This window comes from Solanum dulcamara, chromosome 8 (assembly GCF_947179165.1).
Source record: "Solanum dulcamara chromosome 8, daSolDulc1.2, whole genome shotgun sequence".
In the NCBI taxonomy this organism is placed as follows: domain Eukaryota; kingdom Viridiplantae; phylum Streptophyta; class Magnoliopsida; order Solanales; family Solanaceae; genus Solanum; species Solanum dulcamara.
The window spans coordinates 2,765,684-2,776,837 of NC_077244.1; the positions used below are offsets into that span (position 1 = coordinate 2,765,684).

The 11,154-nt window shown below is 34.2% G+C and overlaps 1 protein-coding gene and 1 non-coding gene across 4 annotated transcripts; one reads left to right on the top strand and one right to left on the bottom strand.

Moving 5' to 3' along the window:
- Positions 1 to 2,336: 2,336 nt before the first annotated feature.
- LOC129900659 (probable protein phosphatase 2C 26) lies at positions 2,337 to 7,638 on the bottom strand. 3 transcript variants are annotated; one of them, XM_055975674.1, is made up of 11 exons: positions 7,378 to 7,627; positions 7,243 to 7,294; positions 5,970 to 6,049; positions 4,251 to 4,332; positions 4,017 to 4,087; positions 3,834 to 3,910; positions 3,658 to 3,755; positions 3,101 to 3,224; positions 2,931 to 3,013; positions 2,768 to 2,816; positions 2,337 to 2,678 (listed from the first exon to the last, which is right to left on the bottom strand). In XM_055975674.1, exons 1-11 carry the CDS (start codon positions 7,521 to 7,523, stop codon positions 2,626 to 2,628), a joined length of 915 nt encoding a protein of 304 aa, XP_055831649.1. In that variant the 5' UTR covers positions 7,524 to 7,627; the 3' UTR covers positions 2,337 to 2,625. The 3 variants fall into 3 exon arrangements, 2 of the variants coding, with proteins under 2 accessions (XP_055831649.1, XP_055831650.1); XR_008769660.1 differs by lacking the exon at positions 2,337 to 2,678 and having other exon boundaries at positions 2,931 to 3,008; positions 7,378 to 7,636; XM_055975675.1 differs by lacking the exons at positions 2,337 to 2,678; positions 2,768 to 2,816 and having other exon boundaries at positions 2,944 to 3,033; positions 7,378 to 7,638.
- A 2,001-nt stretch (positions 7,639 to 9,639) lies between these two features.
- TRNAG-GCC (transfer RNA glycine (anticodon GCC)) lies at positions 9,640 to 9,710 on the top strand. Its single transcript has one exon. It is a non-coding gene; the product is annotated as a tRNA-Gly (tRNA).
- The last annotated feature ends 1,444 nt before the right edge of the window (positions 9,711 to 11,154 follow it).

The window sequence follows — 11,154 nt, forward strand, 5'->3', positions numbered from 1 at the left end:
CCCCTCTAAAGTGAATAACATCATCAATCAGATCCAAAGAAATTTTCTTTGGGGCTCCAACACTGAATAAAGGAAAATTCACCTTCTGAACTGGGATATAATTACTAACCCTAAGAGAAATGGAGGACTGGGTATCCAGAAGAGTGTCTTGAGAAACAGAGCCCTTCATGTGAGCCTGGCTTGGAGACTTTACCATAACCAAACTAGCCTCTGGGGCAAGGTATTGCTTTCCAAATACTCTAAACAAGGTTTCAACTGGAGAAAGAGCCCTATCTCAAGGGTTTGGAAATGTGTCCTAAAGGGCTGGAAGGCTAGTAAGTTAGGCCACAGATGGACAGTTTTTAAGGGCACCAAGGTTAGCTTCCTCACTGATAAATGGATCCCTGATCAGGAATCCATCATAAGCTACCTACATGGCCACTCAAGGAAGAGGAAGGTGACATGAAAAGCTGCGAATTGTAGAAGAATAATAGATGGGACTTATCTAGCCTCTCTCTCAACATTCCTGAAAACCTCAAAGCTGCCATTGATAACATTCATGTCTACCCCAACAACATTATAGAAGATAGGCTTGTCTGGAACAGAACTGGAAATGGGAATTTTAGCATTGGGACTGCTTATGCTCTCATTCATGGGGTCAATAAGGATGACATCCATTAAGATACCAGTAAGGAATTTGAATGGATTTGGAAACTCAGCTGCCCAAACAAATTCAAGTTCCTTATTTGGCTTACGAACCATGGCAGACTTAAAACAACCCATTACCTTCATAGGATTGATCTTAGTTTTTATCAAGAATGTAACATTTGCAACCAAACCCCGGAGGACATTGACCACATTTTCTTTAGATGCACAAGTACTAGGGCCTTCTGGAACAATGCCCATAACAACAACACTCTCATATACTATGCAATGGACTAAGCCACTTTTATAGATAATTGGGAGAATCTCTGGAGAAAGAGTAAAGGGAAGCGTTTTAACTCCACTCTTACCTGGGGCAACCTTTTGCCCTTTTGCTTCAGGAATATATGGATTCACAGAAACAACAACCTCTTCAAGGGAAAAAAAGACCCCATTCCCTACTCTCAAGTGATTTACCAAGCTGTCGAGTACAACCTTATCATTAAGAATACCAAAAGCACCAAAAGCATGGACACCATGATCCATGTCAAATGGGAACCCCCACCAGCAAGAAGCTACAAGCTAAACCCTGATGGAGCCACTAGCACCACTCACAAGTGTGGAGGAATAGGAGGTGTCATTAGAATTCACAAAGAAGACTGGGTCATGGGCTTCAACTGTAAGATCGCACAAACAAACCCGTTCTTCACTGAACTCCAGGCAGTCAGAATGGGTCTTCAAATGGCCTATGATCACAATCTAACTCCATTAGAAATCAACATTGATTCAAAGGAAGTTATACACATGCTAAAGTACGACAACCTTCTATACACTAACATTTTGGTTGAGTGCAGGTTATTGATGCAGAAGATGAGGGATGCACCAGCAACACACAACTTCAGGGAGAAGAATAAATTGGCAGACATTTTAAGCAAGGAAGGAGCGAAAGGTCAAGCTTTAGGGAGCCCCGTAATCTTATCAGTACCACCTGTATACGCATCTAAGTTACTATGGGCAGACATTATTGGTACTATGTACCCTAGGAAAATATCTATTTGTAATAACTACTTAAGTGGCCATACCACGACCCATGCTTTTGTACCGTTTGTCGTGAGTGATAGACAAACTACATTTTGATGTTTGATATATTAATATCCTAATTACCAAAAAATAAATAGTGTTGATCATGATGAGGTTATATGTACTATTCCCTCGAATCATTGTGGAGGAACCTTTAAAGGTTTTAAAAAAAAATATTCAAAAATTATATCACCAAAAAACTCATTGACCAACACATACGAAAAACTGAGAAACTCGCATAATTTCTATTAAGTGACACCTAAATGTTAAATAAATTGACGTGGATCATGATAAGGCTATACATATTATTTTCCAAGATCATTACATAGGGTCCTGTAAAGGTTTTGAAAAAAAATGCTCGAAAACATATCACCAAAAAATTCATTGACAAACAAATACAAAAAATTGAGAAAATCACGTAATTCGTATTGAGTGACCTCTAAATCACTTAATTCATGTTGAGTGGCGCAGATTTTTATAGTACACATGTTTTCTCTCCTCTTTTGTTCCTTTTTGCTGACTTCCGAATGTAATTGCCGCACCTACTTATTGCTGACTTACAACATCTATAATACTTACCATTTCAATGGAGACTGCAGGTGTTAAACTAGTTAGCAAGCTTTTCATGGTTGTACTTCTGAACAATGAAGAATTTAAATTTTCCCAAATGTTTATACAGGATTTAGTGCCACTTATTGTCTTACAACAGACACCTTGAAATAACACAATACACAAACAATGATCGAGTGTAGTTTGAGGTTGTTCTCGTCTTACCTCATCCTTCAACTTGTAGTTGAAAACATCATTCAATTGCCCAATGATTCAGGAGAGGGGACCCTGTTGAAGTCTTGGCACCAAAGATATATGACTTGTTCACGAGCTATTTTTTGGTTGAAAATATCGGTGGTGTTCAGGCTAGCTTGCTCACGAGCTTCTCACCTTTCCAACAATGACTGTAATATCATCGAGCTTTCCTCCTGTTCATGGTTACAGAAAAAGAAACCATGTCAAGCATTTCATCAAGTAAATAACAGAAAGGAGCGAAAAAAGTTCTTGCTAGTCATGCCTGTTAACTTCATTCCAAAAATTTTCTTCCACCAAGGAACATCAAATCCCTGTTAGTCAAAATAATGCTATAAATAAGTATCGTCTCATACCGTGACAATCAATGCTTTGGAGGACAATATATATATATATATATATATATATATATTAGATTGAAAATTTACCCTTGCTCTAGCCTCCAGTGAAAAGGGGGAGTCGAATTTGGTATCCACAGAATGGCTGCACGCCAAATCAGCTAATGCCTTTGCTAACATTGATACCAAACAACTAAGAATACCACAGAAATGAGTCAACAGTTTCCAAGCAGAAATTAGATTAAGCAGAAAACAAGTACCAGCATGAGAGACATCATCATGTGTGGTCACAACGGAAACAATCTCTTGATCGAAAATATTATCAAAGAGGCCATCTGTGCCCATTATGATTGTATCTCCTACTTGCAAGTCCACTGTGCTAACCTGTGAAAACAATATACACAGAGACGGGACAAAGAGCGTGCTTACTCTAGCAGTCAAATACAACATCACAAAATTTATGTGATGAGGTGACAGAAAAGACCCCTAGGACATGTAGGCTTATTGGATGATGAGTAACAAGATTTCTAATGATAGCAAAGTGCACATTAGAGAAAATTGATTTTCTCCCTCAGGTGATCGGGAAAAGAGTAAATGTGATTATCAAGTATCCAAATTAGTCTGGATTCTGTTAGTACTAGAAAGCCAAGGAGGTTTTTGAAAGCTTTTTATGTAAAATTTTGACAGCTGAGAAAAGATTATAAAGTTTTTCCTCTTTTCCTAAATACCAATAATGACATGGAAGCAAAATAGAACCAAGTTCATTTTTCTCGAAAGAAAAAGTGTAATATGATTCAGCGTATATAACTTTCCATACTATGGCATCAAGGTATGTTTGAGTAACAGCCTCTGAGCTCAACTGGTATGGGCAGTCAAAATAGTGTTCGAGTGGAAATGTGGAAAAAATCATCTGACCTGCACCCAAATAGGAAATAAGGACATCAGATGAAATTGAACCTTGAAGTCACACAAAAGAAAAATATGAGTTTATACCTTTACGAATGACTCGTAGTCCACAATCCCCAACACTGGCTATCTTCAAAATTCCGTTCTTGAATATAGAAACCATTCTATGTGCCACATAGAAAGCCACATTCAATGATAATAATCAAGTTCCTCAATCTGGATGAACATCAATGCTCGAGAACAATAGCATTGAAAATAAAAGGAACCTACACCGTAGCTGAACCAATAGATGATGTAGAAGCATGGGCTCCCTTTATGAGAATCCGAGGATCATAATTGACCTGGAAAATTTGGTAAAGCACAATGTCTTAACTAAGATTTCAGAACAATCATTTAATCTAGGTCGATTACTTAAATGGAAACACACATCACTGTTAGTTAATGTGATACGACTCATGAAACTAATTTTAAAATTAGAATGGTTTGTCTCCACAATGTTGGTACCTCCGCATTCTCCACCAAAGAAGAAACATTAGCCACCAATTCTCTGGAGAACAGTGCAGGATCCACATTCTTTTCAGCCCAACTGCCAAGAACATTTGATGGAATAAACGATATGTTAGATATTATGCAACTCTGAGCCACAAATATTTAGGATCAAAATATTGTCATTTGGATGTAATGCCAGTGGAAATTTGTGGCTATTTTAGTTCTGCACTTTAAGCGATCTGAGGGCTTCAATTTGTTGATTGCTGAGTTAAGCTACATAACAGTCGGAATCATAATAGTTCCTCATTAGCTGATAAGGTTAGTCCTGAGAGTTGGTTAATATCCTTTCATTGCATAATCCTCTCTAAAGAACCTCATCTATGCACTAGTTCTGTATATATGTATGTAATTCTAAATTAAAAGATGAAATTTCGATCCCGTCAGAAGTTAAAATAAAGAATTTTGACGCAGCAGGTTGTCCTCCTACTAATGGCTTTGTTACTCCAGTTGAGTAGTGGATTCAATCTCGATACAAAATAATCAGGATTCTGATGGTATCATTTAGAAGATTCAACTTAAGTAATACGGTATTGTAATGTTCGTCCTTATATATTGAGCTATTAGAAAGTGCAAGTGAAAGTGCACCATCTTGAAAATAAAACAAACACGGTTGCATTTGTTCATGCCTAGTCATGGAAGAAATAGAACATTTTAAAACATAGCTTATAGTCTTATCCCAATCCATATTTCTGTCAAGTTTATGGCCAAGTTTGAGAAGATAAATTGCCTTATTATCATCTAAATATGAAGTTTCCCTTATTCATGATCACTATGGAGGAGGGTGAGGTATATTTTGGGTGTCAGTGAACTAAGGGCACAATGCAGGAAAAAGAAAGTGTGGTATCACTAAGCCGCATAAGATGCTATCAAGAGCTTGAGTCAATCTCTTCTTGTAGTAAATTCAAAAAAAAAAAGATAACACTTTAAAACTTGCAAAGAGTCGAAAGAGAGTTTTTCTTAATGTGATTGAGAAAGTACCTTTCCCAAAATTTTCCTTTCCTACCATGCCCTCCAGAAGTTAAAGAAAGTACAGAACAAAAGAACTAAAAAGAAGGTCCTGCTATCGATTCTGCCTTAAAGCATATATAAGCTTGTTTCTAATTAGTTTGGATTTGAGGCATAGTTGATTGATTATAAAGGGATAGTAAATTTAATATTGCGCTCAATTTTCTTGCCTCGCCTGAGATGAGAGTTTCTACTTGGCAAATACGACATGGAAGTTGTACTCATGTGTGTGGTGCAAACATGTGATTATAGACATCTACAAATGGGAGCTCAATGAGTTCTAAACATCAAAAATCACAGGTCTCTGAGTTGAGAACACCAGAACAATACATGTAGCCGTCTCATATCCAACTCGACATGTGAGGTAGAAGGCCAGACTAGCATTGTCTACAAAGTTCACACTTTCTTTGTCCCCAACACAAAGATGTGATCATAATAAGAGTGTCATAGCATATAATTTTTTGTATAATACCGAAAATCAATTCCTTAAAGTTCTACACATTTAGAAATTACATAAAGTAAATATGAATCACAAGTCGTCACTGTTAAAAATAGTTTAACATGTGTTCAATAAAATTAAGCCAAAAAGAGTTATCGATAAACAAAATTTCATGCTTTTGCAAACTGAGGAAGTCCACCTTCAAAAGAAACCATAATAAAGCAACTCACCCAGAAACACCATCAGCAACAGCAATCACTTCCCCATTATCACTGCTCACAAAGAATGCATCTTCTCCACCTTTCTCAACCTTCAAAACATAAACATACAACACCGCCAATGGTGGATGCAGAGTTAACGCAACACTCCCTTTGTTCCATTTTATATCACTCTTTCCTTTATAGTCTGTTCCATAAACAAATAACACAATTTTGTATTTGAAAAAAACTTTAACTTTAAACTTTTCATTTTACACATAATGACATGCCCTTATAATCATGGAAATGTTGAATGTTATGGCATGTAGACCAGGGGCAGATGCAGGCTTGAATATATGAGTTCAATGAGTAGCTTTGGCCAAACCTTATATATGCATCTAAAAATTCACTAAATATATACAAATATTAAATTCAAAATTCAGTTATTAGCACGTGAGACAAAATCTTTTAAGGTTACATTTGGCATGTTCCAAAAGTCTATTTTAGAGAAAAACTCCAGGCTCAATCAAACATACAACAACAACATATTCAGTGTATCCCACAAGTGGATTTTGGGGAGGATAGAGCATGGGCAGAGTCATGTAGGGCCAATGAACCCCCTCCGACGGAAAATTACATAATAGATGTTGAACCCCTTTGACTTATTCGCGTGTTTACTTCTTTATATTTTTAAACCCCCTTGGTGAAAATTCTAGCTCTATCACTGGGATAGAGTGTACGCAGACCTTATCTCTAACTCGTGGAGATAGAAAGGTTGTTTCTCAGAAACTCTCAGCTCAAGTGACGCTTTTCAAAGCAATATGAAAAGAAAATACAGAACAAGCAAATAATAGCAAATAATAACATAAAACTCAAAGAACAAGGAACAGTAACAACAACCAAATAATAGCAAATAATAACATAAAACTCAAAGAACAAGGCACAGTAACAACCAAATAATAGCAAATAATAACATAAAACTCAAAGAACAAGGAACAGTAACAGCAACCAATAACCGAGCTACAAAAAACATAAATCATAGTACAAGAAACTCCACTATACTAGCAATACTCTGCCTGTCCTTTTTTAATTGTCCTCTATACTAAAAATAAATATTCTCTTTTATTTGTCCAATTTGGAAATCTTAATTTACATTTATTATTAACTATAGCCATTTCTCAAAACATTGAATTTATTTTATTTAATATAGTAAAATTGTCATTTTAATTTTTTACTTCTTTAACAATTGTCAAAGTGAATACTGAACAAGTAAAAATGGACTGAGGGAGTATGAATTACTACTTGCCTTGTTGGGATGCGGAATTAGGTACATTCCAACACTTAATGACATCTCTTGCCTGAAAATAAACAGATAAAATATATAGTTTTTCTAATAAATGATAACTAAGCGAAAAAATTGAACCTATTTTTTCTGCTTTACCTAGTAGGAGGAGCAGAATCTGTTGAAGCACAACGAAGAAATCTGTTTCTATTTCTGACAGAAATTGAGCTAAATTTCTGGGAATTTGTTGAAAAAAGAAGGTTTTGAGGAGGAGAAAGAGAATGCCTGAAAATGGAAATCGCCATTTTCAAACTTCCTTCAACCTCTATGCTTATCGGCTAACTGTAAAAATGGGATTTCTCAAAGGAGATGTATGTGGGTACGTCTTTTGGCCACGTTTGAATTAATAGATTTATTTTGAGAGAATATTCAAAACACTCAAACTCTACATGAATTATTCGTTTCATCTAAAAATTATTAATAGCTTTATAAATACTTTTTTACTTGACTGAATAAAGTTAAATACATCTTGGATCTTGTAACATGAGTAAAATATACCATTTCTAAATTCTCGCTAAATTTAAGGTTATTTTCAACACTTTTCTTGGTTTTTTATTAAGACTCTCGTAATCTTACAAGAATTTGAGACCACTTTTTATGTCATGTGAAAGATCGGAGGTATGTCTAAATTTAGTTAGTTAGTCAAGTAAAAAAGTATTTTTAATGTTGTCAATAATTTAAAGACGAAATTAATAATTTGCATGAACTTCAGTTCAGAAGTATTTTCAATAATTCTCTTTTTCATTTTCATTCAACTAATTTGAATTTGTATGAAAATCTTCACTCATTTTTTCTAGTTTTGATTAATTTGGATTTATATCCATCATTCCACTAGAAGATAATGAGTTTCTTATTAAAGATAATTACAGTAACTATTCCAAATGACTCATATTTATTCGTCTTTTATTTTTGATATCAAAAATACTTTTTTCGTTTATTTTTAACATTAAAATCAAACGGAAGAGTAAAATTGAGTTATTTCTATTAACTTAAGGGCATTTTTGCCTTTTTTGGTCATGTTGGGCTGACATGTTAACGATAAATGACTTATGTAGACATCCGTTAATTTGGAAGGCATTTGTGCTCCAAAATATAGATGAGAAGGATATTTTTGATACAAAAAATAAACAGAGGATAAATGTGAAAAATTTGAGAATATTTTTTACCCTTTTTCATAAAACTTATGATTAAGATAAATAAATATTTTTTTTCTTGCGCCTCAATTTATATAAAAATATTTTGGCTGAGCACAAAATTAAAAAATTAAAAAAATGCAATAAATTATGTAGGAAAGAATAACAAAAAAGTAGAAGTATTACTAAATATACAAAGATGCTCTTTGAACTAACTAACAAAAAAGAGTGTCACATAATTTGAAACATGAAGAGCACTTACTATCCTATTACCTGGTATTAGAAGTTCATTCAGTTGATATAGTTCAAATCACCATTAAAGATTGTGGTAACTGGTAAGATAAATATGAACTTCCTTTTCTTAATATAAGGTTTTGAATTAGAGACCTTAAAATAGTATATTGGTAGGGAGCACTTTCTTTCTTTGATGAAATTGATATGACTAGAATTTCGGATTAATTAGAACGAGTAACAAACATTGATTGAGAAAGTAAAATAAATATAAAAAATTTCACCGATTGTCAAATATTTAGTAAATGATCCAGAGGTGTATCCAGAATTTCGAGATGATGGGTGTACTATTACAAAAATGTGGATCTAAGATATAAATTTGATCGATTTGACATTTAGGTTCTTAGTCAAAAATTAATTCTTATATATATATATATATTAAAATGCCAAAAAGGCTACCAATAACCACTTAGTGAGGTGAAAACCTAATTTCATAAAGAAAAATAAAATAAGATAGATATAAGATTTCAAATTTCTAACTTCACTTAGAAAGGTGTACCTAATTTTTATCGCATCATACGATACTCCGAGTGTGGACTTAAACATCAATTTCACAATATTTTTTTTAAAAAAAATAACACTACTATATATGATCTCGGGAGGGGAGTATGGGTTCACGTGAACCCAGTGACCCCCCTTACATTCGCCCTTGAAATGATCCTTTATTTTATTTCTCTTGCAATTTATGAATCTTTTAAACCACGATCTAAAGATCTATTTTGATCAAAATAAAAACATTATAAGAAAATATAATTTGACGATTTAAAATTTCGTAGAACTTAGACGACACTCTAATTTTTGTCCAAAATTATATTTGCACCATTTCTAAATTATGTTGTCCTTTTTTCTTTTCATTTAATTATGATCATCAGCGGAAGGCCTTTTTCTAACCCTTCTTTTAATATAATTTTATATAGTAGACGGACTACAACAACAAGCACCAGTGGTCTAGTGGTAGAATAGTACCCTGCCACGGTACAGACCCGGGTTCGATTCCCGGCTGGTGCAACTGCTATTTTGTTTTTATATGAACACATCATGTTACTCGATTAAATTCATCGCAAACTAATATTATAAATAGCATAAAAAAAAACTAAGTAAAAGCAATAGGAACAGTGGGAGCAATAGATCTCAATTTAGTAAAAAATGTTGCATTCTTGAGTTTATACGATAATATGATATGACAGATAAAACAGATAGTGCAATATGTGTGATCTTTATTTCTGTTAAATTATCTCATAATTATTGGGGTACTCAATAGAATCACTTTAAAACCTTTTAAATCTTTCAAGGATTGTCATACCGTCTAGTTAGACATGATCATCATTCATTATACGTATTCAAGTTTTTCATATATCGTCAGACTGAAAGAAATTTCATTGCATCCACCATATGAGAATACATCTCCATATAATAATGTCAGAACTTTAGCATAAAATCTTTATGCCCCAAGGCGCAAACCGTACTTTATATTTTACGATTTTCATTTAATTTTTTTTTCATAATCATTCACTTGTACCCAACTGACATTATATCTTGGTATATGAACTAGGGCTGTTCAAAACCGTCTGCTATCGATAACCCAACCGCAAAATTGGCTTATTGGCTTATTGATATTGGATTATCGGATTAGCGGATGAAGAATGAATTTAAATTTTATAATTAACGGCTTATCGGTGCGGATGACGGATTATTTAATTTTGTTATTGGATAAACCGTTAACCCGTTAAGAATTTATTATATTTTATTATAATTTATAAACTTAAAAATAAATCTTAATAGGTCAAGCCTATTTAACTAAATGGGCTAAGCCCATTTAGTTAAATAGGCCAGGCCCAAGACATTAGAGTTTAGGTCACTATATTACTATTACTATACAGTCTATACTCTATACCCTAATTTTATTTACCTAAAAGAGTATAAGCTTATAAGGTCGCCGACTTGCCTCTATGCTCTATTTGCTCTGTCTCTGTTTCATCTCCATTCTCTCATTTTCAGATTCTCTCATCACCTCTCATCTCTCCGGTGAAATTTCACCGTCGAGACAAGCAAGACCACGCCGCCGCTTCCACCTCTTCTCGTTCTGTCCTCCTCTACTCGCAACGTTTCATGAAGACAAACTCCAGTGAGGCGGTGAGCCAACATTGATAGCAGCAACCAGCAAATACGACTTCGGTGGAGCCAACCATCACAGCGATAAGAAGGCGACAGCTAGTGAACGTCGACGAAGACTATAGCCTGAGATTTCGCCACATTAAAGACAGATCTGGAAAGATCCGTCCGGTCTAGGTTTGTTTTCTTAAATAATCATGAGATTAAATAATAACGAAATATATTTAGTAAATATAGTTTTCTATTTATAGATATTTGGTTCATGATTCATCATTGGTATAAATATATATTGGTGAGAATTGAGAATTAAATGAAAAAGTTAGAAATACAGTCATACATT

What these genes read in the sequence shown, in the direction of transcription:
- LOC129900659 (XM_055975674.1), bottom strand. Translation starts at nt 7,523, where the DNA reads ATGGCGATTTCCATTTTCAGGCATTCTCTTTCTCCTCCTCAAAACCTT. An exon ending in AAACATACCTTGATGCCATA is followed by an intron (nt 3,225 to 3,657) that starts GTATGGAAAGTT and finishes TTGTTTTCACAG; the next exon opens with GTTAGCACAGTGGACTTGCA. An exon ending in TGATGATGTCTCTCATGCTG is followed by an intron (nt 3,014 to 3,100) that starts GTACTTGTTTTC and finishes TATCAATGTTAG; the next exon opens with CAAAGGCATTAGCTGATTTG.